Source organism: Eutrigla gurnardus (genome assembly GCF_963514095.1).
Source record: "Eutrigla gurnardus genome assembly, chromosome: 5".
Taxonomy (NCBI): Eukaryota; Metazoa; Chordata; class Actinopteri; order Perciformes; family Triglidae; genus Eutrigla; species Eutrigla gurnardus.
In genome coordinates this window covers 1,679,631-1,707,558 of record NC_139919.1, presented here as the reverse complement: position 1 = coordinate 1,707,558, position 27,928 = coordinate 1,679,631, and the positions used below count along the sequence as shown (strand labels likewise).

Genomic DNA, 27,928 nt, shown 5'->3' with positions numbered 1-27,928 from the left:
TAGAATCATGTGTGTTAGAGCAGGGAGAAACCTAAAACATGCAGGACAGTGGCTCTCCAGGACTGGAGTTGGGCACCCCTGTTCTATACAAACAGTGGAGTCACCCCCTGGTGGCCAGCAGGGAGAATGCAGTTTGTTTCAGTTAGTTTGGGCATGTATGGTTTTGCAACCAACGGTTGAATCTGAATGAATTAATAATGGTAAACTGTTCTTAAAGTATCCACTGCTGTTTCATTCTGGGAAGAGTGAGGGACTGACCGAAGGCATGGACAGTAGGTCATCAGCAGTCACTGTGACGTCGTTTTGAAGCTGGTGGAGCTGGTTCTCACCGTCAGTGTGGAGCTTGAAGAGCTGAAAGAGGTGAAGGATCACCATGAACAGAAAACACAGGTCATTATAGTCCCACCCCTTCTGCTGAACCACCATGGGACCTTATTTCAGAAAAAATCCATTGAAGGTAGTCAACGGAAAGAGTCAAATACTGAATTGATCCTGTTTGAATTGTAGCTGCTATAAATTACACATAGCCTATCCTGTTTTTCAATAAAAAAAATAGTTTTGCAAGTGAATAAAAGTCTTAACTGCTAAAGTAAAAGACTGTGACTGTCGTTATTATGAAGACTTTCTTCAACAGGTCTCTCTGTGTGTTGGGTACCAGGATGTAACGTTACTCACACTAACAACAGGTCTCTCTGTGTGTTCGGTACCAAGATGTAACGTTACTCACGCTAACGGCAGGTCTCTCTGTGTTTTGGGTACCAGGATGTAATGTTGCTATAACAACAGGTCTCTGTGTGTGTTGGGTACCAGGATGTAACGTTACTATAACAACAGGTCTCTCTGTGTGTTGGGTACCAGGATGTAATGTTACTCACACTAACAACAGGTCTCTCTGTGTGTTGGGTACCAGGATGTAACGTTACTCACACTAACAACAGGTCTCTCTATGTGTTGGGTACCAGGATGTAAAGTAACTATAACAACAGGTCTCTCTGTGTGTTGGGTACCAGGATGTAACGGTACTCACACTTACAAAAGATCTCTCTGTGTGTTGGGTACCAGGATGTAACGTTACTCACACTAACAACAGGTCTCTCTGTGTGTTCGGTACCAAGATGTAACATTACTCACGCTTACGGCAGGTCTCTCTGTGTGTTGGGTACCGGGATGTAACGTTACTCACACTAACAACAGGTCTCTCCGTGTGTTGGATACCAGGATGTAACGTTACTCACGCTAACAACAGGTCTCTCTCCTTCTTTCTCTTACTGTTGATAAAAAGAGTAGCTGGATAAAACACATCAGCTAAGATAATGTTACATTAGTAATGGAACGTAGCTAATTTAGCTAGCCAGCTAGCAGAGCTAACGGGCGTGTTGGTGACGTACCTAGCTAATTTATCTAGCGAACTAGCAAGCCGAGCTGATTGCCATGTTGGTGACGTGCATTGTGTCAGATCAGAGATGTAGTTCCCTGATGGTTTCACACTGAACTAAATGATACAACGACAAACCTATGACACACTGAGACTTTTTGGACCTGAAACATTTGTTAAACTTACACATATCACATGTGTAATTCATGGTACAATTCAAACAGGATCAATACATGTTTGTATCCGTCTGTTGAATACCTTACCACATTTTTCTGAAAAAGGTCCCACAGGGGCAAGACTTAGCCTCTCAATGATTAACTGTATTTTAGGAAGCTTTGTATTGCTCGAGATCCAGTGCTTACTTCCTGCATGGGCTCAATCAAGCACAGATCATAAACCATGAAACCGTCCACACCTGCCTTGATCTCCAGCAACTTCAGTCTGACAGGTGGGAGAAAACAGTATCAGAGTGACATATGACATATTCAATTTGAAACTGAGGTCACTGTGAAGATGACATCTGTCAAGTCAGATAAGAAAAGAAAATATAAGGCATTAGAGCATCAAAGGAGACAACAACAAGAGTCAGAACAGAACAAGTATCATACAGAATGAACAGGAGAGACTAAATGAATAGTCAACATATTAAAGTGATGGTTTCGAGTAAAATGCACCCTAGGTAATTTCCACCATGACATCCAGCCAAATACCCCCTCAGAAGCATTTTTAGCGATGGTCAACATTGGTCAAGATAGGGCTATCAGCCGAATGGCTTAGTGCTGGCGTGATGGTACATCTTGTATATCTCGTAAATTACCCCACTAATAATGCATGGAATTTTACCAAACTTCTGCAGGAGTACACATAGGGTCTGTACTCACAAAACTAGGCATTTGAAAGTTTGTAAGTACACCAGGAGTTTATTTAAAAGAACACTTGCCTGATAGCTTCTATCCTTTGCTGCTAACGCTAGCGCTGTGCCGACGCCACAACTGTGTGTACCCTGATACCCTTGACCTGATAATACAAGCATTTATAAAAGATGTGTTGACCTCATAATACAAGCATTTATAAAAATGTATACTCTTGCGTGAAACTTGCGTCACAGAAACAGCTTGGTAAACACGGAAGTGGCGTCCGCGCAGCGCTAGCGTTAGCAAAAGAGGCTAGAAGCTATCAGGTAAGTGTCTCCTACAAAATAATGTTTCTATAGAAAGAATTTGCGCTTTCAATTACATTTCCAGGGAAAATCTTTTTTTTTCTGACCAGACAGTTGCAGAGCAGTTTGAAATCATAGACTTATAAGAAGTGGACTTCGTCATCAATGCTCTTTATAAACGGTGCGATCGCTTCTCTCCTCTGTGTAAAAAAGCCTCCAGTCTGAGAAGGAGCCCTGAAGATGTTCAATGTGAAGCGCTGCTACAAAGAACACAGCATAACTGCAGCTATTGCTGTAGATTTTAATTTCCATTTTCTTTCTTTCGACTTTCTCTGTGATTCATTAGTTAATTACTCCCTGTTAAACATAGTTGCTAGGTGTTTTTTATGGCAAGCAGGTCGATGAATGAGCCATTTGCTCTCTGATGCCACCTGTTGGGTGGTGGTGTAACAGCTCGGGCAGTCTCCTATTATTCGTCCTGAAGAGTATGAATGTCAAACTTATAACCACAGTTAATGGGCAAAGAAGGCTATATTACCCACTCTGCTCGTTTAAAAAATATAGGTAAAAGTCATTTTTAACGTATTATTCAATGAAGGGCTATTGATTCTTCCTCATGCGCCCTCTATTGGCCAGCCGCCACTGATTTTGGCGCCTTCTTGAAATCTTTGCTGAAAACTCAAGTGACCATATTTGGAATAAGCGGCACCCCAAGCAGCACCTTTACTGGATCTGAATCCATCTGGATTCTGGTGTGAGGCTGGTAACAAAGTTAGCTTCATAATTTAAGGCCAACTCTACAGCTAAGTGTTAAAGTCATCTTAGTAGCTAACTGCATTGGTAGGGTGGTAGCAACCTGTCAATCAGCAGGTAAGCCCCGTCCCTAAAGCATCCCCTGCTTTCTGGTCTGTTTGACTCTAAATGGACCATAATGTACTAAATGAACACCATGCTCGATTAAAGAAGACTAGAAACAGAGATTCAGATTGTTGACAGACTGAGAAGGAGGCATATTTTCTCATAGACTTCTTTTTGCCACCAGAGATGATGGCCAGTAGAGAGAAGGCAAGTTTAAGGCACTTCAGCATTGACTTCACTTTTCAGAAACAGATTGCTGACCGTTTGAAACACATGGTTAACGAAGAAAACTACGCTTCAAAACTACATAGCTAGGATAAGGCAACAAAATGATTTATGTTTGCTAAAAAATCATCATAGTTTGTATTAAATTTACTATGAAATTGAAAGAAAACCAAAATGTGACAGAACTGCTTGGTATCACGCGACACTAACACCAATCTCCAGGGGTGTGTTCCAGAAAACAGGTTTAGTTAAAACTCTGAGTCTGTTCAACGTGAGAAGAGGGATACTCTGGGTTTTCCTTTCCAGAAAGAGTGTGAACTTAATCTTTAGGTTACCAACTGACTCTGTGAACATTCCTGAGTTTCTCCCTACATGTCTGTGTCTCCACCCTTTTGCTGATCCTGAACCAGCTGTGGTAAGATGGGGAGTCCATCCTTTGTCACCATCAATATGGAAGCAAAAGTGATTCTAGTAGCCTCACATCGGGAGAGAATTTTGATTATTTAGTAGAATATTACCATTTTCCCCTTACAATCTATCACATATCTGAACAATATTCTCCTACCTTATATTTCCAACATTTCATAATCTCCAACCAGAACAGCATGGCTCCAAGATTTATTGTGAATGGGAGTTTTCTGAAATGTTAAAGGACATTTCTGTGTTGAAGCAGAATTCTGTTTGGGGTTAAATCTACTAAATTGAAATAGAGTGGCGATGTCCCGCCTTACTATTTATTGGAACATTCAGGAACATCTTCATTTGATCAGCACTGAATCGCTGTGAGAAAGGGTGATGACGTGACGTCACATACGCCGAGTGTAGTCCTTTTCATTGTGTTTTCTCTACAGCCTTAAACTGAACAATTGCACAATAAACGGTCAAACTCTTGACGTGAAAATGTTTTATTTAAATCCACAAACAACATATTTCTTATTCGGGGCATATAACGACTGGGACCGGCAAATAATTATTTTAGCTGCATTGAGACCCATACATTTTTTACGATCTCAGAGGTCCCATGGAGTCTAGCGGAAGGGGCGGGACTTCGCCACTCTATAGCTGATATATAATTCACTTTGTTTAATATGAAACTATGCCTTAGTCTACCTGTTTGCACAATATTCTTGTGTTTTATTTTCAGCTGGAGCCACATTTTGTTCCAGTGAGATTGAACCAAAATCCAAAAGAATTTCATTATTTTCATTAGTGTACCACAGAAACCAAACATTGATTCAGTCAACAGTTGCCTCCCACACCAACTGCCTCTGCTTTGCTGCAGCTGTGTTGCTCCACTTTCTAAGGAGGAGCTTGTTTTCTCCATAAACACAAAGTAATATGTCTAACTCCGGTTCAGGGTTTGTTGAACCTGCTTTCTGGAATACACCCCGACCTTCTCCCCACATGGACTTCAGTTGACCTGTTTGAAACTCATTTGCAATACGTCAAGAGCAGACGTCACCCACGACCAAACCCATTCACCTTGAAGCGTAATTCAGGATGCAGTTTATTGTGAGGGAACATCTTGGAGAGCTGGCTGGAACTGTCTGTGTCATGTTATGTCTACACGAACCTGGTGACGGTAGCCAACACTCTGTTGTGGGAGTCACTGAGTGGGTCCTGAGGCAGCAGCAGGGCCGCCATGCCCCCCGTGGCCAGCGCTCCCCTCCGGTGGCACGTCTGAACCAACAGGTCCATGTAGCTGCGCAGGAAGCGCTTCTCCATGTTGACATATTTACTGCGGTCTGGCAGCAGGAAGGCCTGGCGGTGACCTAGAGGAGGACGAACACATGATGAACACATGACCTCCTTCCTTCAGTCAGAGCCGGTGTGTTTCACCATCACTTCTGTGTACAATGTGCTTATTGTACAAAGTTATTACGAATAATAAACACATTCCTATTTAAGACCTATTTAATGAGCCCTAATTCTGTAAATCCTGAAAAAGTTCCCATAGAACTGAAATGGCTCCGAAAAATGTTTCCATGGGAAGACCAGACTCCTTCGGACCTCCACCACTACCCGGACCTCCTCCACCACCCAGACCTCCAACACCTCGCCGACCTCCTTCACCACCTGGACCTCCTCCACTCATGAACTTCATTGATAGTTTTGCCTTGAAACGTAATTTACAAGTAGTTTAGTTGAGCAGGAATGTCATTTTCAGGAGATCAGGCTGAATTCTGATATGATTTCTGATATTCTGATTGAATCTATTCAGATTATGAGACAATGGGCCCCTGAACAGACATAGACATATATGTATAGCATTGTGTCTCTCTGTCATCGTCTTGTGCCTTTTTCTATTTGTTTTGTTCTTTTCAAGTTGTCTGTGGTTGTTTTGCTGCTTTTCATAGTCTCTTTGTAGTCTTCTTGTTCTTTGCAGTTGTTTCATGTTTCCTTATGGTCAATACTTTGGGCCCCTGGGCATCAGCAGCCCATGCAGTGATCCTTCCATGCCTGGACTTTCCCTGAAGCAATAACTGTGTGCGGAGCCTCAATGTAAAGCAAGCGGTTCACAGAGACGTCTGAAGCAGCTAAAAGCCAGAAGGTTTGTGCTCACCGAATTTATTGACAAAGGAGGCTGAATAATCCCAGATGCCACAGTTGAGTCCTGCTGAATGGTCTTGCAGCTCGTAGAGGATCTCCTCCATGTCGAAGGCTGCTAATACGTTTTCAATTAGCACCGTTGCCTTAATGCTGCCCAGTGGGATGCCCAACTAGACACACACAAATGTGACAATATATGATGGCCCATTTCCCACAGATGACATTTATGCTACTACTCAATAATCAGGATATTCATTCATGAAAAAAAGAGACAGAAATGAAAAAGAATTACACAGGGCAAATTGATTTCATGACCGGCAGTTTAAAAAGTAAAAGTAAACTGTCGCCTCTACAAACTGTGTTCAGACTCTTCTGAACACAGAAGCATGTGTTCATTGATGCTTACAAACGTAATCAGAAACAAACTTTTTGTTCTTCTGATTTGTTCTTACTCTAGCTCTCTCTCTCTCTCTCTCTCTCTCTCTCTCTCTCACTCCCTCGCTTGTCTTGCTCCTGGTGATGTATTAACTCTGAAAATCATGAGTGTGTTCTTGTCCTGCTCAATGTGTTATTGTCCTGAGAGAACTTGTGTTGTGATATGACACTATAAATAAAATTGAATTGATGCTGATGGGATGTTGGGCCTCTTGCTGATGTCTTCTACACACTCATTAACAGCACACACACCTGCAAAGATTTAATTGTTTCTATACATTCAGATTGGAGCGTCCTCTGTGTGGAAACACAGCCACGCACCTCTACAGGGGGTCCTTCCCCCTCCCCCACCTGCCTGCAGGCCTGTGTCACTGAAAGTGTCACCTGTGAACTCCTGATTTCATTCTGATTGGTCAACTGCAGTGGAAGTTTTGCTTCGTACCAAGCAGACCAAGTTGGGATCTCTCTCTTTCTACTGAGATGTCGACCTGAACAGAGGTCTCCTCTTTCTACTGAGATGTCGACCTGAACAGAGGTCTCCTCTGTCTCCTGGGATTCTGCCCAGACAAGCGGTCTCCCCACCTCCCTCTTCCTCCTGGGATTTGGACCACAGGTCTCAAGTCCCCAAGCAGTACCCTTAAAACAGCCAACAAGCTGGCTGTTGGAGACTGCTTCTGCAACAAAGACAAGAACTCCTAGTCGAGACGCATCTCACTAGAAATTCCTCCATCCACAACTTCAAGGACAACAACCTTCCTTCACAGGAACCTGAAGACAGCAACCACTTTTCTGCAAAGAATTCACAATATTTAGCATATGAGTACTGTTTGTACTCATTTCAGGGTGGTGCCCCATTTTTTTAAATTATATTAATAATCCTATTAATATCTATAATTCATAATTTAATAATTATCTATTAATAACCCAATCTGCTCCTGCTAGTTCTCCAACAGTCTGTTTAACTTCAGTCACCATACATACACTATATTGCCAAAAGTATTCACTCACCCATCCAAATAATTGAAATCAGGTGTTCCAATTACTTCCATGGCCACAGGTGTATAAAATCAAGCACATAGGCATGCACACTGTTTCTACAAACATGTGTGAAAGAATGGGTCGCTCTCAGGAGCTCAGTGAATTCGAGCGTGGTACTGTGATAGGATGCCACCTGTGCAACAAGTCCAGTCGTGAAATTTCCTCCCTAAATATTCCACAGTCAACTGTCAGTGGGATTATAACAAAGTGGAAGTGATTGGGAACGACAGCAACTCAGCCAAGAAGTGGTGGACCACGTAAAATGACAGAGCTTGACTGGCCTGCACAGAGTCCTGACCTCAACCCGATAGAACACCTTTGGGATGAATTACAGTGGAGACTGAGAGCCAGGCCTTCCCGTCCAACATCAGTGTGTGACCTCACAAATATGCTTCCGGAAGAATGGTCAAAAAGTCCCATAAACACTCCTAAACCTTGTGGAAAGCCTTCCAGAGTTGAAGCTGTTATAGCTGCAAAGGGTGGACCGACATCATATTAAACCCTATGGATTAAGAATGGGATGTCACTTAATTTCATTTGCAAGTCAAGGCAAGTGAGCCAATACTTTTGACAGTATAGAATATGTTGACAAGCAAATGCTCAGAAACTTCAAATACAATACATTAGTATTATTATTATTATTAATATTATTATTTCCTGTGATAGACTGGCGTCCTGTCCAGGGTGTACCCTGCCTTCGCCCAATGATAGCTGGGATCGGCTCCAGCCCCCCCGTGACCCTAAATACAGGATAAGCGGTAGACAATGGATGGATGGATTAATATTATTATTATTGTTATCATATAGCAGGAAAAGCAGTCACTCTTTTCCATTTACCACGTGATGTATATGAATGAAGATGTGTGGCCAGAGGAATCTGTGTTTAGATATGTTTACTGTAACTTTGTTCAGGTATCTGGGTCAGACAAAACATATTTTAACTTAACAAAAGTTGGCAAACTTTAAAAACAGCTGTAATTTCACAATAATCGACAAGAGTATAACTATTTTGTAGAGGAACACAAAGGTAACAAATAGTAACTGTGAATAAACGCTGACACGCATGCAAACCTTCTGTTGAGTCCAGACAAAGATCTTGTTCCATAGTCTGGCCTCCATCCAGCTCTCCACCTGCAAAACACTACAGCTTCATGTTGACTGTATTCATAGGAGACCAGTCACTTGTGTGTGTGTGTGTGTGTGTGTGTGTGTGTGTGTGTGTGTGTGTGTGTGTGTGTGTGTGTGTGTGTGTGTGTGTGTGTGTGTCTGTTACTTTTGATAGGTAGAAAAAGGGTCCACTCTTGTTTTTAAAAAGGGTCCGTCCACAGTGAAATATGAGGAGTCCAAAGTCAAAGAGAGGACCAGGAGCCTCCTTCCCCGCCACCTGGAGGACAGGTAAGGTTTTCTTTATGTAGCATACTCATTTAGCCCATGACACTTAAAGAGTTTCAACACAAATCAAAATAAAAGTTTCCACAAATAACACAAGCATTTCTTGGACCGCTAAACAAGTTGGTTCTGTCTGTCTCTGTGTGTGTGTGTGTGTGTGTGTGTGTGTGTGTGTGTGTGTGTGTGTGTGTGTGTGTGCGTGTGTGTGTGTGTGTGTGTGTGTGTGTGTGTGTGTGTGTGTGTGTGTGTGTGTGCTGCTGCAGGGGCGTTGCTGGCTGGTCAATGGGTCAACGGTCCTGACCCACTCCTGGGACCAGACAACAGTCCTGACAACTGTCTCGACCCACTCCTGGGACTAGATAACAGTCCTGACAACTGTCTCGACCCACTCCTGGGACCAGAGAACAGTCCTGACAACAGTCCTGACCCACTCCTGGGACCAGATAACAGTCCTGACCCACTCCTAGGACCAGACAACACACTTGCGGCCCTTTTCAATGAATTGGTCATTTGTAAAGGCTTTAATATTTAGACTTGAACAGTGTGATTAATTATAGTTTAAATTGAATCACAATAAAGAAACACATTCCCCTCAACAAAAAGGTTTAATTACTTGTTGTTCACCATCTTTAGATTTCCGTTTCGACATTCTTTGTTTCTCTCTCAACTTTCAGTCTCCTTTTATGGGCATGAGACATTTCTCAGGAACTTTTTTCCACATATTGGTGACTGAGGCCCAATGTGCCTTAATTTATGGAATGTGACCAGCCCCACAGATTACAGCACCTGCTGTGCAGTGTGTGTAACCTTATTAAAGCCCCACTGTCACTTAATGTGTTTCTAACATCTTTAAAAAAATTCTGAAAGCAGACGTTTTTGTTTGGATGAAATGAGAATCGGTTTTCATTCGGTCTTTTTCGATACTACCGAAAGGAGTTCACAAAGTCCAGTTTCCAAATGCCACATATCACAGCTTTTAACTATGAGCACCAAAGCACATTAACATAACACATTATAGCTCGACAGTTTTTCAAAATTCGATCCAGTTTATTTTTCATTCAACCACTTGCTGTAGATTTGGTCAATTCTGCTCTCACTTAAAGTGGCAGTCGGTAAGATTTGAGATGCGGTGCATGCAGTAATGAAATGTACCTGGCTGCACCGCTCAAAAACTTTAGACTGGAGGGAGCCTGACTCAGCCGTTGGAAGTTACAGATTTCCGATTACAAGTAAATGCAGCATACTTCCGTGAGTAGCTCCGCCTGGGCAGACTAACCGTTGCTGACTGACGGAAAAAGCTAAAACTCATTTTGAATTTAGCGGGACTGTGGCCACAGACACAGAGATCCTATTTCTGGGAAAGCAACAAGAACAAGCACTTTCATTAGTGGGTCACATGATCAATCACCATTGTTTTAACTGGCTCTTTGATAGATAGAAACTTACAAGACAAGTATGGATGAAAATGTTACAGACTGCCACTTTACTAAACTAAGGGAATAGTTTTCCTACCATCATGTTGTGCTCCACCATGTTCCAGGCACGAGGACGCAGCATCAGCACTGGAGCCTGAGATATGTGTGGAGTATCTGTGAACATATGGAGGGAGGTGGATGAATGAGGCAGCACATGAGAGGATGTGTCGCCCTGAGACTGGACTCTGTTGCACCAGCCTGCATGGAAGCTTCATTTGTGGTGAATTACATTTGCTCTTGACATATCACAAATGAGTTTTGAATGAATCCGTGTAGGCTCCAGTAGGGAGGAGGTCTGGGTGGTGGACGGGTCAGAAAAGACAGGGCTTCACCAGAAGACTGGTGTTAGTGTCCCGTTAGAACCAAGTAGTTTATGTGTGTTTTTCTTTTGTTTCACCTTCATAGTCACTTTAATCCAGACCATGATGTTTTAAATAAAATGTCCAATTGTTTTGTTCTTTCATTGTTTTGGACTGTGTCCAGTTTAGTTGTATGTGAGACAAGTTAGTTCCACACCTGGGGCCTGTACTACGAAGCGAGTTCAACATCAGCCAGTTTAAGTAACCCTAACAAAGGCAATCGGAGAGAAGCGGTCACACGACGCTGGTTATCAACTCGTTAAGTCAACCCAGGGTGTCCCTGTCCAGTTATGAGCTTGTGTACATGAAAGAGGCGGCGTTTGCAGCATTTGACCAATCACAAACATGGATCAGTCTACGGCAGTGGAGCTGCATATTTCATGTATGAGGAGCAAACCATAATCTTACAGAAATACGAAGAAGTAAAATAATACAGGCAAAAGGCAACAATTTCATCTGCCAAATGCAGGATGAACAGCTGGCAAAAACTCGCCAACTGTGTGAATGCGTAAGTCGTATTAATAGTATTAGTAGTAGTGTAATATGACTGCCCCATCATAAGGACACTGAGTGGATCTGACTGTTTGAATGGGTACGTTACCTGTGCTGATAGCTTAGTGGTAGAGTTACTGCCCCATGTACCGAGGCTCTCTGCCGCGGTCACAGGTTTGAATCCACCCTGTGGTCCTCTTTTAAATCTAGTTCTCTCTCGTCCCTTTAACTTTCACGATGTCCTTCCGCAATAAAAGGCCAAAAATATAACTTTGAAATAATGAATGTCTTGCTTAAATGTATTCTTATAACGTGGTGTATGACAATATCAGCCTAATTCTTTCAGCTGCAATCCTGGCGGTGTAAAACGAACTTGGGAGCAGATAAAATAAATATAAAAACATAATTCAAAGTGGTCAGTAGGCTGTACGCTGACACAGAAAAGTCTTTCCCTCTGATGAGAATCTGTATCTCTCATATAAAACATCGTCAGGGAAAGACAAAAGGGTTTTTGCCGGTCTCTGAACACTCTAGTTCTCCTACAAGACCCGATCCACGATCCACCGAGCTTCTTTATTTTTATCCGCGCACCAAGAGAGCTGATTGGTCATAAGGCAGTGTTTTTCTCCACGTTGATCTCTTATCAGGAACATAACCTGCTCCGGAGCAGGTTAGCTCCACAGCGTAAGTTACCATGGCGATCTACTAAGGCAGTTTTTCTCACCACTGTCGCTTTAACGCTTGCCCCTGGGTGATGTTGGGACTTTGAAATTGTATTGACTCTGGAAATCATGAGCACTATATGACACTATAAATAAAATTGAATTTAATTAATTCCTTTGTAAGATGTTATTTAAAAAAATTCCAAAGTAACATTAACTTGATTTTGGTATTATAAAATATTTTAATACATAATTCATGTATTGTTATGAATTAGGATGTTATGGTATTAATCTGAAAGGTAAAACCATCTCATTTTACCCAATGGCCTATGTGCCCTGTCATGTGGCCTTGGTACCCCTAAAAAAAAAGGAAAGTGAAGGCCTATTGGCCTTGCCCCTAAAATGATGAAATTCCAACCCTGTTCCACACCTGGGATACACACACATACAACCACACCACAACCACACAAATAGACTTGTCCATGTTCAGTCATTCTTGCCAACATGAGTATGGATATAAATTCAACCACTCACTGGGAAACTGGTTCTGAACAGCCTTGAGAACATTATGAATGCCTTTGATCTGGTTGTAATATGTAGGGCAGTTCCCATCATCGAAGTCGACCTGAAACCAGAGGGAGGATTTCAACTGAGTCAAAAACACAGAAGCTATTGGAGTAAAACCACGTCCACCATCTTAGGTCACCATGGAAACATTACAAAAAAAAAAACAAATCGGATTAATGACCATTCAATTCAATTAAAAAATCTTTATTGTCCACTACATAGTGACAGAAAGTTGTCTTTGCTCGTTGGAAACAAAAACATACACCCATGAAAAACGTATTACGTTAAAATAGCATTAAAAAATCACAAACAATCCATGAATAAATCAATAAAGTATAGAAGCCGTGTAATGCCGGCGCGGAGCGGCGAGTTTCCAGAGACGGCGCCGCCTGCAAACTCTCTAAAATCTTTCAAACTGAGCGTTGTCGATCTAAAATAAAGACAGATTCAGCAACTGCATAGCTTATTTCTCGCCTAAAATGTTTTCAGAAACTTCGCTGAACTATTTTCGTAAAATAAGAGGGAGGTGGGAGGCTGCGAGGGGAGAACGATAGAGCTCGGAGGAGAACAGAGGGGAGGGGTGTGTGTGAGGGGTTTCAAACCTTTCAAATCGTAGAATACAGCTTTATGTTTGAATGCAAATCATTTCTACATTATCATTTTATGATCAAAGAGAAATACAGTTAGTGTGTTGGTGTCGTACACTCGCAGAGAAGTGACGGAGGTGCTACCTGAATGCCTTGCGCTGGTGACTGCAGAGCAGTAATGAAGCGTTGGGTATCACAGGGAGACAGGTCCCCGATATCCACGTGCCTTCTCTGGAGCCTGGGGGGAACCGGGAGGACCCTCCAGGTTGGGTCTCTCCTTATATGTGTGGTACTTTCCGCAAAGCTTGGTAGGTCACCTGAAAGGTCCAAATGTGCCTTTCTGGATCCTCGGAGCCACAGGACCTGGATAGAGTATAACTGATCCTCATCTTCATCCTGATTTAAACAAGCCCTCTTCACTGAATACAAAAAGGTCTTCTCAGCTGTCTTACCTGATGCACCTCCTCATCAAATGTGGTGATCAGCTCGTGGAGGAAGTGGAGGGAGTCTGGGGTGAAAAGGGTCTCAAATTCTGCTTCTAGACCTGAGGGTGGCAGGGACAGCTCCATGCTGACTAAACCCTGTGGAGAAACACACTTAACATATCAGTGAGTATATCAAGGGCAGTGTCAATATTCACAGAAAGGAGCTGATTTTAAAGGCAGGAGGTTTATCTCTAACACACTTTGTGACTCAGTCACCAATATATTTCTTTCTTTGTAAATTTGTTCTAAAGAAGCTTTGCCTTCCGGCTCAGCTTACCGGCTTTTTATTTGTCACAACGGTACGGTACAGCGAATGCAATACCACCCCCCGCTGCTCCTATTCTCTGGCCAATCTCACGTTCCTTTGTCCCCTCACTCGCGAACAAGACCTTGAGGTACTTGAACTCCTTCACTTGGGGTAAGGACTGATTCCCTACCCGGAGCAGGCAATCTACCGGTTTCCTGCTGAGCCCCATGGCCTCAGATTTAGAGGTGCTGATCCTCATCCCGGTCACTTCAAATTCGGCTGCAAATCGATCCAGTGAATGCTGGAGGTCATAGACCGTTGATGGCAGCAGGACCACATCATCTGCAAAAAGCAGCGATGAGATCTGCAGCACACCAGACTGCAAACCCTCCTCCCCCTGACTACTCCATAAATATCACAAACAGGATTGACGACAAAGCGCAGCCCTGGCAGAGGCCAACCCCCACTGGAAACAAGTTTGACTTACTGCTGAGTACCCGAACACAGCTCTTGCTTTGGGAGATTGGATGACCCTAAGAAGTGACCCCCTCAGCCCATACTCCCGCAGCACATCCCACAAAATATCCCTGGGGACCCAGTCATACGCCTTCTCCAAGTCCACAAAAAACCAGGGTCCTTGTGAGAGTAAAAAGCAGTTGTTCCACAGCCAGGGCGGAACCCGCATTGTTCCTCTTCAATCATAGGTTCGACTATCGGCTGAACCCTCTTCTCCACGACCTTGGAGTAGACTTTACCAGGGAGGCTGAGTAGTGTGATACCCCTTTAGTTGGTCACTGGTCCCCCTTTTTGAACAGGGAAACCACCACCCCGGTCTGCCAATCCTTAGGCACTGTCCCTGACTTCCATGCAATGTTTAAGAGACGTGTCATCCAAGACAGCCCCTCCACCACCAAAGCCTTCGGCATTTCTGGACGGATCTCATCAATCCCCGGGGCTTTACCACGAAGGAGTTGTTTGACTACCTCCTTCCACCAGGGAAATTGACAATGATCCTCCATCAGCTTCCAACTCTGCCTCTACAATAGAGGGCGTGTCAGTCCAATTCAGAAGTTCCTGAAAGTACTCCTTCCACCGCTCGATTGCCGGTAAGTATACAGTAAGTGTCCCATCCTTACTGTATACAGCTTGGATGGTTCCCCGTTTCCCTCTTCTGAGGTGCCGGACGGTTTGCCAGAAGTACCTTGGTGCCGACTGAAAGTCCTTCTTTTGACTGTCTACAGTCAGTCAGCCCGTCACACCAAGAATGGCGCCGTGCCAGTGGCAGCCTATCGTAGCAGCTCCTGATACTTTGTAGTTTTTATTAAGTTATTGAGTCTTATTGTGTTTTTAGCTTGCTTTTTTATTTATTATTTGTACCCTCCTCGCCGGGAGAGACCGACAGTACCGAGGGAGCTAAGGAGGAGACGGCGAGGCTGCAGAGCAGGTGTTAAACGGAGAAGGAAGAGTAGGAAGTTCAAGCCTTGCATCCCGGCAGTCATTACTGGAAACGTAAGGTCCCTGGCAAATAAGATGGACAAACTGGTAGCACTCGCAAGGACGCAGCAGGATTACAGAGAGTCCAGTATCATGTGTTTCACGGAAACGTGGCTACACAAGCAGATGCTGGACTCCAACTCCAACACTGCTGTCCGCGTCATGTTCTTCGTCTTCTCCAGCGCCTTTGACACCATCCAGCCCAAGCTGCTGAAGGCCAAACTGGAGAACATGGGGTAGGATTCTCCCCTCGTCAAATGGGTCAATGACTATCTGACGGGCAGACCGCAGTTTGTGAGATTACAAAACTGTGTGTCTGACCGTCTGATTGGCAATATCGGCACCCCCGAGGGAACTACCTTCCTCTTCACCACTTACACTGCAGATTTTAAGTACCGCACTGAGTCGTGTCATCTGCAGAAATTCTCTGATGACACAGCCATTGTGGGACGCGTAGAGGGTGGGAGGGAGAATGAGTACAGAGACCTGGTCGAGACGTTGACATTGTGGACTCTTACAAATACCTGGGTGTGGTGCTGGACAACAAAACTGGAGTGGACCACAAACACGGAGGCAGTCTACAAGAAGGGCCTGAGCCGGCTTTACTTCCTGAGGAGGCTCAGGTCCTTTAATGTCTGCAACCAAATGCTCCAGATGTTCTATGAGTCTGTAATTGCGAGCACCATCTTCTTCGCTGTGGTGTCCTGGGGTGCTGGCATCAAAGCGAAGGACACAAACAGACTTAATAAACTCATAAAGAAGGCATGGTCTGTTGTTGGCTCTAAGCTTGTCACCCTGGAGGAGTTGGCGGAGGACAGGATGCCGGCAAAACTGCTGGTGATCATGGACAATGTCTCTCACCCCCTCCACCAAACTCTGGACAAGCTTAAGAGCAGTTTCAGCAGCAGACTCATTCATACCTTAAAGAACGGCACAGGAAATTATTCCTACCTGGTGCCATTAGACTGTATAATGCTACACAGCAACGCCCATGCAACTCACACACACAACTTAAGTGACTTATTATTTAAATATAACCACTGTAATTAACTCTTTATCTTGCACCTTATAAATCCACCAAGTTCCATTTTGCTCAGTATTTAATATTATTTAACATTTTCCTGGAACTGCTAGCATCTTATTGGATATTGTATATTGTGTATAGTGTTTTTAAAATTGTGTATTGAACAGTTTTTTTGTTTTTTTTTAACTTTCTTTTTATTAAGTTTTCAATTCCTTTTTCAACAATAAAGGGCAAACAATGAAACATAAAACAGAGAAAAGAGAAAATCATATAGAACAGACAGGTTGACAAGGTGGACATAGGGCCTACATTAGAGCAAATGGGATTATCATTCACACAGACAATGAGTTACACGTTAGAGAATATGAAGTCCACTTTTCCCAGTACTTGGCAAATTGTTCAGCTCGTAGTCTTAGGACGAAGGTCAGTTTTTCCATGCACTGTATTTCGTTAACAATGGTGATCCAGTCATTCTTTGATGGCAAATTTGTCTGCAGCCACTTCCGTGTAATGGCCTTTTTGCTTGCAGCCAAAAGCACTTTGTAAAGATAGTTGTCCTGAGCCATAAGTCCAACTGGGAATTTACCCAGGTATAACGTGGTGAAAGAAAAATCGACTTTTAAACCAAGGATTGACTGAATTTCTTCAGCAAGCTCTTGCCAATATGGTTGGATAAGCGGGCAAGCCCAGAATATATGAAAGTGATCGGCCTGATTTTATTATGTTCTTCCAGCAGAATTCTCGCCAAGCTCTGGAGTTAGTGGTTTTAGCTTGACCTGCCCAAACAGATTTCCAATCATCCTCAGATATCTCCAGGGCAGACTCCGCCTCCCATTTTTTATTTTTTTTATGCAATGCAGAGAGAGACAGTGTGGAAAGGGGAGATAGAGGGGGGAAGACATGCGTGAAGGAGATGCCGGGCCGGGAGTCGAACCACTGATCTCCGCGTCGAGGCTGAGCCTCCGTACATGGGGCGGCTGCCTTATCCACTGCGCCACCGACCGCCCCTCCGCCTCCCATTTTTGCTTAACCTGGATAGTAGAATGGTTCTTGGAGTTTTGTAGTCTTTTGTAAATTTGTGAAATTAAATGTTTACTGTCTTTAGCATTATATGCATCTATAAATACACTGATCAGATTGGCATCTTTATTATCTGTTAGTTTTATTTCCTTGTTGAAGTAATCTCTGACCTGGAAATATCTGAACATATCCTCTCTTCCCAGTCTGTATGATTTACAGATGTGGGTGAAAGACTGTAGGCCATCCTTATCAACTATAGTGCAGTAGGCGGTAATACCATTGTGTGTCCACTGCCTGAATCGCTTATCTAGAAGTGATGGTATAAATTCTGGGTCATGTGACACCCATTTCAATAACTTTGCATGCTTCTCAAGATGGAGTTTTTTACAGGAGCTAAACCACACCTTAAGAGCAGCCCTGGTCCAGCAATTTAATTTATCCAGGTGGGGATCATGTTGTTGGCAATTACCTAATAAAGCCTGTATTGGTGTTTCACATTGCTTTAACTCCAAGTCTTTCCATTTAGCTGAATAGTTTGGATTACACCAGCAAGCTAGAGGTCTTAGCTGGGCAGCAATATAATAGTCCTCCACACATGGTAGAGAGAGTCCCCCCTCATCTTTAGGTAACTGCAAGGTCTTATATTTTATTCGGGGCCTCTTACTGTTCCAGACAAATCTTGATATAATTCTATTCCATTCCCTAAAATCTTTTGCGGGGATCTCTACAGGAAGTGACTGGAATAGATAAAGTAGCCGGGGAAGGACATACATTTTTATCGTTTCAATTCTATTTGACATGTCTAAAGGTAGTATAGTCCATCTATCTAGATCTGCTTTGATATTCTTAATAACTGGATTATAATTTGTCTTATATATTTTGGTAATGTCTTTTGGGATCCAAACTCCTAAATATTTAATGGCAGGGGCGTCCCATTTAAAATCAAATCTGCCTTTCAAGTCAGTGTTCGGTGTGAAATTATATGTGAGTATCTGGGTCTTGTGTGTATTCAATTTATACCCGGAATATGAGCCAAACAGTCTCAAGAGAGACATCAGCTTAGGTATACTTCTTTGTGAATCAGTTAAAGTGAGCAATATGTCATCTGCGAACAGACTTATCTTATACTCACTGCCTCCGATTGAAATGCCTTTAATCTCTGGATCCTCCCTTATCGCCTGAGCTAAGGGCTCTATGAAGAGCGCAAAGAGGGCGGGGCTTAGTGGACATCCTTGGCGACAACCTCTCTCAAGCTTGATAGATTGTGATAGGTGACCATTGATTCTTATTCTGGCGGTGGGGTTTGAGTAAAGTGATCTAATACACTGAACAGATTTTTCATTAAAGCCAAAGCGTTGAAGTGTTTGATAGAGGAAGCCCCATCCAACAGAGTCAAACACTTTCTCTGCGTCTAGACTAATGAGTGTTGCACTAATATTTCCCTTAATCACATAATCTACCACATGGAGTGTTCGTCTAATATTGTCCTGAGTCTGTCTTTCTCTGACAAATCCTGTTTGGTCAGGGTCTATCATTTCAGAGACAATATGTTCTATCCTTTTGGCCATAATTGAGGCAAATAGCTTATAGTCCGTATTCAAGATGGATATCGGCCTATAGGAACTACATTCTCCCTTGTCTTTTCCCTCCTTAGGAATTATTGATATTACTGCCTCGCTCCAAGATTGGGGCATCTGGCCTTCCTTAAGGGTGTGATTGAAGCATCTAAGAAGAGAAGGCATCATCTCAAGTTTGAATGTTTTGTACCATTCGCTAACAAATCCATCTGACCCTGGTGTTTTGTTGGCCTTAAGTCGAGAGATAGCGCCACCCAGTTCAGCAGTTGTTATCTCAGCTGTCAGTGCATTATTTTGATGTTCCCCTATTGAGGGAAGATCCAGAGACTTCAGGAACTCATCAATTACAGAGTCATCAGCTTTGTCAGGTTGAGTATATAAGTCTTTGTAGTAGACTTCAAAAGCTTGTTGAATTTCTTCTAGCTTATGGCATACTTTGTTGTTTTTTGGGTTTCTTATTTTGTAAACAGTTCTTTCTGCTTGTTGTTTACGTAATCTCCAAGACAGAAGCTTCATAGCCTTTGGGCCGGTTTCATAATATTTTTGTTTAGTAAACCTCATTTTCTTCTCATTTTCTTCATCATAAATCTGATTTATTTCTTGTTTAATACACTTTAGTTGGGCCCATGTTTGTGGGTCTCTGTGGGTCGAATGTTGAGTTTCAAGGTTCTTCAGTTTAGACTGCAGCTCTGCTAAGTGTTTTTGTTTCTCCTTTTTCCTGTGGGAAGCAAAGGCTATGAGTTTACCCCTAAGTACTGCCTTCCAGGCATCCCACAGGACATTTGGTGACACTGTTCCATTATCATTATTTAGCATATATTCTTTTAACTGTTCTTTTATATATTCCTTACAAACTCTGTCATTCAACAAGCTAGTATTGAGCCTCCATAGAGTATTCTTCCTTTTATTGTTTAGATGTAGAGAGAGGTATACTCCTGAATGATCTGACACATCTCTAACTCCTATCTTACATTCACTTATTCTGTGTCTATCAGCATTAGAGATAAAAAAAATAATCCAATCTGGAATATTCTGCGTGACAAGGGGAGTAGTAAGTAAATTGTTTTTCTGTGGGGTGAAGATCCCTCCATATATCTATCATACCAAATTCCCTAAGCATTTTCCGCATGAATACTGAGTTTTGGTTTCTCCTCTTGTTTAAATTTGTTGAGTCAAGTTTGGGTTGCAATTGAATATTCAAGTCACCCCCACAGATTAAGGTTCCTGATGACTCTTGGGCTAGTAAGTCAAATATTTTTTTAATAAATGATCTGTCGTGCCCTGGTGGCATATATACATTTAACAAAGTAACTTCTTTGAGATCAATCATGCCTTTGAGTAAAATATAGCGACCCTCCTTATCTTTAATTTGGCCGGTTAATTGGAATTGTAGCTTATTTGAGAGTAGAATTGCCACTCCCCTTTTACGTCCAGATTTGTGGGAGGAGTAAAATGTGTTAGTGAACCCCATCTTTTTTAATTTTTCATGTTCTGAGTTAGAGAGATGCGTCTCTTGCCAGAAAGCCACTTGAATATTTTCCCTTTTAATTTTAGCAATAACTTTGCTCCTTTTCACTGGATTGTGTAACCCATTCACGTTAAGTGTCATTATCTTATATTCCTGAAAGTCCATTTGCTTTGTTTCCTTGTGTCATTAATAGCCTGTTGCAACCTGTAACACCTTACCCTTGAACTTGGGTAGGAACAACTAGTGAAATGTAAATACAGAACATAGTGAGTATACAACAAATTGACTTCCACTGTTAAAGAGTTTACGTGCTCTTTAAAATTGAGGGGAAAGCCTGATTTAACAAAAGGGCCCCTCTTTGAGGTTACCATGGCAGTCTTTCCACCTGACCACTCTCCCATTTTCAATTGGCCTGCTTAACTCAAGCTAAAAGTCCGTCTTTGATCAACGTGAAGAAGATAAAATTAAATAAATTAATAAAATAATAATAATAAAAAAAGGGGGGGCAGGAGGGAGAGGATAACTGTTATTATGAGTAATTTGCTAATTATCAAATCACCTGGTGGGGCTAAGGGAGATCAGACACATTTAGAGCCTGGCACTGGAGTCAGGTCTCCTGGGGGTTGTGGCGGAAAGCACCCAACTTCTTTCGTATCAGCTCCGGGTGGGATGCTCGTTGACGATGCTAATCCCTGATCCTCTCCCACGCTGTGATGCGAGGCTCTGGGGCTGGACCTGGCTCATTTTGGTCGATGGGGAACCCCCTTTTCCGCAGGTCATCTGCGGCTTCTCTTGCGTCGTTGTAAATCCTGGGTCCGCCGTCCAAAAACACCTTGAGTTTAGCGGGTGGGGGGGTCTGAAACCGCACACCCTTCTCTTTAAGCACTCTCCTTATTCCTGCATACTCTCTTCTTTTCTTAACTACCTCCGTCGGGAAGTCGTGGTCAAAATAAACTCTCTTGCCTTTGTAAAAGACCTCCTTCTTCTTCCAAGCAGACGACAGGATCAGTTCTTTAGTTTTATACTCGTGAAAGTTAATTATTATGGAACGCGGCGGAGCCTCTCGTGGTGGTCGCGGAGCCAGGGCTCTGTGGCAGCGCTGTATTTTCAGATCGAGCTCGCTGGGAGTAGCCAGCTCGGACTTTAATAGTTTGGCCACAAAGTCCATCATATTATTTTCTTCCTCACCTTCAGGTATTCCATAAATGCGGACATTATTTCGCCGTGACCGGGCCTCCAAATCTGTCATTTTCGTTTGCAGGGATTCCTGTTTTTGCTGCATTTGTCGGAGCGAGTCCTCGAGGTCGAGGTTGCGCTCCTCCAGCTCGGCCACACGCTGTTCGGCTTCCTCGACTCGCGTTGTTGTGCTTTTCAAGTCCCCCTTGATATCTCCCAGGGCCTGGTTAAGCTCTTCTCTGAGTTCAGTCAGCTCCTTCTTCACGTCCTCTCTCAGTGTAGACCGGAATGAGTGCAGCTCACTTTTTACATCGGAGCGCATTGCCTTGATCTCAGTGTGAATACTAGCTAGCAGGCTAGCATCAGTCGCTTCAAGTCCGGCCGGGCTAGGCGAGCTAGCATTAGCTTCGTCGTCGCTCTCCATGGCTACTTTATCATGTTTTCCGGATCTTGTATTCATTTTACTTTTAGCTTTGCTGGTTTTGTCCCCTTCCTTCGTTTAACAACTATATTGCCACACTAAAGCACTTGAATCTGGGGAAATAATCTGTGATTTGGGGAGAGCGTTAGGTCAGCCTGCCATCTTGTCGACGTGGCATAAGGGAAACTATAATTTCCCTTACCTCTTCTTCTCCATTGCTACTCCAAACTCCTCCCACACCCGCTGCTTTGCCTTCCCCACGGCAGAGGCTGTCGGTACCTTTCAACCGCCTCCGGAGTCTTCCAAGATAACATCCCAGAATAACTCCTTCTTCAGTCGGACGGCTTCCCTGACCACCGGTGTCTACCACGGTGTTCAAGGGTTACCACCCCTTGAGCCACCTAAGACCTTTGGACCACAGCTCACCACCGCAGCTTCGACAAAGGAAGCTTTGAATATCGCCCACTCAGGTTCAATGCCCCTAACCCCCACAGAGGTGGCAGAAAAGCTCTGGCGATGGTGTGAGTTGAAGATCTCTCGGAGAGGGGGCTCCTCGTTCCCAGTTCACCCGCACTTCTCGTTTGGGCTTACCAGGTCTGTCCAAAGGTTTCCCCCACCCTCTGACCCAACTCACCATCAGATGGTGATCAGTTGACAGCTCCGCCCCTCTCTTCACCAATGTCCAGTGTCCAAAACATGTGGCCTCAGATCAGATGAAACAATCCCAAAATCGATCATCGACCTTCGGCCTAGGGTGCTCTGGTACCACATACACTTATGAGCATCCTTATGTTCGAACATGGTGTTCATTATGGACAGTCCATGACTAGCACAGAAGTCCAATAACAAACGACCACTCGGATTTAGATCAAGGAGGCCGTTCCTCCCAATCACGCTGTTCCAGGTATCTCTATCGTTGCCCCTGTGCGTGTTGAAGTCTCCCAGCAGAACTATGGAGTCCCCTACTGGAGCCCCATGCAGGACTCCATTCAGGGTCTCGAAGAAGGCCAAATACTCCAAACTGCCGTTTGGTGCATATGCACAAACAATAGTCAGAGTCCCCCCCCCCCCCCATAATCCGCAGTTAGATCTGGTGGGGCTTACCTCTATGCACAGCCTTTTTCGTAGGGTCTTTGTGAACCATTCTTAGTCTGGTCCCCTCGTCTGAGACACATTTGCCATGGGAAACCCTACCAGGACCACATAGCTCCAGACAACACAGCCCTCAGGGTCATAGGGACACACAAACCTCTCCACCACAGTAAGGTGATGGTTCCCATAGAGGTGGAGTAAAACTGAAAAACAAAATGCTTCACCTGCATACAATAATTAGCAATAACTCATCAGACTTTCTACTGTTCTGATGGTTTAACGTCCCAGTAAAGAGAGGTTTGTGATTGGAATGATAGGCTACACTGGTTGGATCAGATGAGACAATGATAGATGACGTGTTTGTCTGACACACACACGATTCTGATTCCACAGGAAACATTAGTACAGGGGCCTTTTAAGCTTCATGCTACGTAAACCTGCATTATGATTTTTGGCCATTTTGGGGCAATGGTAGTATCCATAAACAACACAACATGGACATGTTACACACAAGACCTCCCTCAGGCTTATCCAAGCAAAGACGCATCTGAACACTAATGGAAATGAATCTGACGTTCAATGTCCATCATTCAACACACGCTTAACGCCTCCTCACATTCTAGTTGTTCCGTTCAATCACCCATAACCTGTTCTGTCCATAATGTGTATTGAGCTGCTAAATAAAGTAATATGGTGATACTCACAGACATGCTGCTGACCGCTCTCTGTTCACTCAGTAGACATGGACTTTGGTTTGGACTCTCTTCAGTCACTGTTTGAACAGGAAGATGTTTGTAGAGTTTAAAGTCCTCCGTGGAGAGTCAGTGACATGTGACACTGTGACATTGTATATGCCCCTATATTAGCAAGTTTTCTCTAGAAATAGAGAACTTTTAGTAATTTAACTTTTCACACACACACACACACGCACACACACACACACACACACACATACTGTATATATATATATCCATCCATCCATTGTCTACCGCTTATCCTGTATTCAGGGTCGTTGGGGGGCTGGAGCCGATCTCAGCTGTCATTGGGCGAAGGCAGGTCTATCACAGGGCCGACAACAGTAGAGACAGACAACCATTCACACTCACATTCACATTCACACCACACGAAAACGTTTTCAGTGCGTAAACGCAGAAGTCTTGTGCGTTTCGCCCTTCCGTCCATACGAATCCAGCATGAGACCAGCTCTCAGGGTGGAAAACACGCCCTCCTCTCTCTGCTCCGTTTTGTTTTCATACAGTGGCCCTGATACGCCAGAATATCTGCTACGAGCACGGAGGCCGCCGTTATTGTTGTTGTTACGAGACGTCGCGGGGGAAGAAGTCAGGCTCGAGGGTCGAGGAGCGGGGCGATGACGTCAGCGTATTCGTTTTCGCCGTCCACACGAAAACGATCACGAAACGGAGGGGTGCCGTTTTTTTCTTTTCCACCCTGAGAGCTGGTTTCAAAAAAGTGCGTTTTCACGCCGCGAAAACGCCGGATTCGTATGGACGGAAGGGCAAGGGCATCCTGCATGGACTGTGGGAGGAAGCCGAATGAACCTGGAGAGAACCCACGCTTACACGGGAGAACATGCAAACTCCACACAGAAGGACCCCAGGCCCGGGAATCAAACCCGGGACCTTCTCGCTGTGTATATATATATATATATATATATATAAACATACATGGGTCCTGCAACTTTGTTGAGTTTGTGTGCTCCAAGCATAAACATGCCACGTTTGTCCCTTCAGGATAAGGCCCGTGCAATAGGTCAAGTGGAAGCTGGTGTTCCGGTACGCAGAGTGGCAGCATTATTTGGTGTCAGCCCTTGTACCATTTCCAAACTTAGGACCAAGGTCCGTGAGACTGATGAAGCCAAAGACAGACCACGAAGTGGCCGTCACAGGAAGACAACACCCCAAGAAGACCGGTTCCCCTTTGCCAGCTTCCACTTGCCTTATTGCACGGGCCTTATCCTGTATGTTAGCTGTGATTCCTCTGCTTCGGAGTTTGTATTGAAAAAATGAACCAGTCTAAAGCAAAGCTTGTATTGGAGCTTCATTCGTTCTGTGACAATCACGTGATCAGTGACATCCGAAGCTTCATTTCACGCTGGTTTCACGCACACCCACGTGACTGCTTCGAAAAATGGTTCAAAGCTGCGCTTATCGCGTACTTGTGGGTTGTCAAGTAGGAGTCGAGACAAGCTGAGAGAGAAGTTCAGGGGCCCGTTCCAGAAAGCATGTTCAACAAACTCTGAACCTAACCCTGAACTCTGTGTCAACCAACTCTGAGTTTTGGGTTCCAGGACAGCAGTTCTGAATTAGTTCAATCAACTCTGAGTATGTAAACTCTGCTACGATTCACCATGGCAACCGGAGAGAAAGCGAGGTCCTCGTATTTCAAGCCTATTGAATTGGACATTCTGCTCCGTGCTTATGCAGAAAAGGAGCACATTTTTAGAAAGTGGAGCAATACAGCAGCAGCAGCAATGGAGAGACAGTTAGCGCGGGAGGCGATAGCTGCCCGAGTCAATGCGCAAGACTGAATGAAATGTTAACGACTGGAAACCTTAATATTTTCTCTTTTGTTTCGACAGTGTATCACAGCGGTGTATTGTTTAGCGATACTTTTATACTGTTATCCAAAGGCGACTGAGGATCAATTCCCGTTGGTCACGACTGAAAGTTGGTTAATGTAATAAAAATCCTTTTATTTGATTTAGGTGCAATCCCACGGGCACCAAGCGGACATGGCTGCAGCTTAAAATGAAGCACAAGAACATTTTGCAACAGGTAGTCATAAGGAATATGTTTTTAATCATATTTCTCATATTCAACAAAGTACATGTCTGTGGCTATTTCAACTTCCATCCATCCATTTTCTACCGCTTATCCTGTATTTAGGGTCACGGGGGGGGCTGGAGCCAATCCCAGCTGTGGCTATTTCAACTTCTAGTGTGTATATATATGTGTGTGTATATCTAAATATATTTCTATATATATATGTGTGTGTGTGTGTGTGTGTGTGTGTGTGTATATATATATATATATATATATATATATATATATATATATATATATATATACACATATATATATAATTATGATATATATATTTATCATAATTTTGCCCTTGTCTTTTCTCTCAACAGTTACTGATGGCGTCATCTACCTTGTCGAGCCTCCAGGAACCAAATGGTAAAAATGGTAAATGGCCTCATTTATATAGAGCTTTTCTCCAAAGCGCTTTACAGGAATGACTGTCATTCACCCATTCATTCACACATTCACGGCGGAGTCAACCACGCAGGGCGACAGCCAGCTCGTCAGGAGCAATTAGGGTGAGGTGTGAGAGACACCAGGCACTCAGCTAGGAGGAGACGGGGATCGAACAGGTAATCTTGCGGTTGCCAGCTGAACGCTCTACCTCCTGAGCTAAACCTCCCCACAGACCACAACCACAGAACACCATGCAAGTACTTAATACTCTAGAGATTTTGGCAAATATAGTTTCAAGGATATGACACAGAATGTTCTTCTTCAATACAGGGTGATGGTGATGATGACTCCGACGATGAGGGGAACCTCTATAATTATGATGGACAGTGACTGCAGCCACCGAGGGGGAGTGTGACAGGCCTGAGGTACTTCTTAATAGTATGTATGGTATGGTAGCTACTGAGTTATTTCTCATTATTTCCTTGTGTGGAATGTATAGCTTGAAATGTACACTGAAATGATGAAAATAATGACTGGACAAATAACTTGCTTATTCATTTTAAACAGAACATACCTCAGCAGTACCAGGGAGAGGGTCCATCAACCTCCACAGCACAGATCAACACAGTTAGATGTTCAGTAAATGTCAGGTTCATTCTGAATGTAGAACTGTAGACTTTAATGTAATCCCTATTTGTCTAGTTACCTGTGAAGGAGCTGTATCGCAGGTAACTAGAAATGGCCATCTTGCAGCACCAAATTCGTCAGGCTGACCTGAAAATTGAATTGCTGGAATGGCGTTTAGAGGTTGGTGCATGGTCACAGTTGAATGATGTAAATAGTTATAACAATTTTAATAAATTGATTCTTGCATTTGTATTTGTAGGAAATGAAGAAGAAGGAATGATGTGATTAATGTGTTTTTATTTGCGGTGGTGGTGGAAAATTAATGGGAGAAATGATTGTGGCAAATTATATTTCTGACAGCTCTTCCATCTGTTGCATCAGCAGGATGGATGGGATGGTCTTCCTCATTAGGAATATGTACGGCAGGGTGTTGCTCTCCTCTAATTGTGGCAATATTATGAAGAACAACATATGCCACAATAATGTTGCATGCCCTCTCTGGGGTTCCCCTGAGTCTACTCAGACGCTGGAACCGGGCTTTGAGCATGCTCATAGTCATCTCCACCTTGGCTCTCGTCCTGCAGTGGGCCACAGTGAAGCGTTGCTGGGGGCTCGGGTCAGGGTCAGGGTCAGGGTCAGGGGTTATCAGCGAGGACTGGCATGGGTACCCTCGGTCACCCAGCAGGTGGCCAGGAAACTCTCCTATAATTAGATAGTGGATACATTTTAAGTATGTTAAAAGAGGAAGACAAGGGAATGATAATTGTGCAAAACTTAAATTACCATGTGCAAATCTGTTGCTCAGGGTGGACTCACGATACATGCGTGAGTCATGCACCGAGCAGGGCCACTTGGCCTCAACATTCGAAATGATGTAGGCTGCATCACATATGATCTTGACAATG

The 27,928-nt window shown here is 43.6% G+C and overlaps 1 protein-coding gene and 1 long non-coding RNA gene across 3 annotated transcripts in view; one reads left to right on the top strand and one right to left on the bottom strand.

The window, feature by feature from the left end:
* ugl (ureidoglycolate lyase) overlaps positions 1–23,886 on the bottom strand; it is a 35,621-nt gene extending 11,735 nt beyond the window's left edge. The window contains exons 1-11 of one of the 2 annotated variants that reach the window (XM_084009557.1): positions 23,880–23,886; positions 13,624–13,767; positions 13,316–13,534; positions 12,552–12,642; positions 10,542–10,618; positions 8,914–9,024; positions 8,712–8,771; positions 6,181–6,337; positions 5,191–5,389; positions 1,738–1,816; positions 259–351 (exon numbers count right to left, since the gene is read on the bottom strand). In XM_084009557.1, the coding sequence (XP_083865683.1) occupies positions 259–351; positions 1,738–1,816; positions 5,191–5,389; positions 6,181–6,337; positions 8,712–8,771; positions 8,914–9,024; positions 10,542–10,618; positions 12,552–12,642; positions 13,316–13,534; positions 13,624–13,767; positions 23,880–23,885 (1,236 nt within the window). In that variant the 5' untranslated portion in view covers position 23,886. The remainder of the gene's footprint in view (positions 1–258; positions 352–1,737; positions 1,817–5,190; positions 5,390–6,180; positions 6,338–8,711; positions 8,772–8,913; positions 9,025–10,541; positions 10,619–12,551; positions 12,643–13,315; positions 13,535–13,623; positions 13,768–23,879) is intronic. The other variant, XM_084009558.1, reaches the window with a different exon arrangement.
* LOC311013493 overlaps positions 1,789–27,928 on the top strand; it is a 61,932-nt gene continuing 35,792 nt past the window's right edge. The window contains exons 1-2 of the long non-coding RNA XR_014597149.1: positions 1,789–2,913; positions 2,945–3,522. This is a non-coding gene — a long non-coding RNA (uncharacterized lncRNA). The remainder of the gene's footprint in view (positions 2,914–2,944; positions 3,523–27,928) is intronic.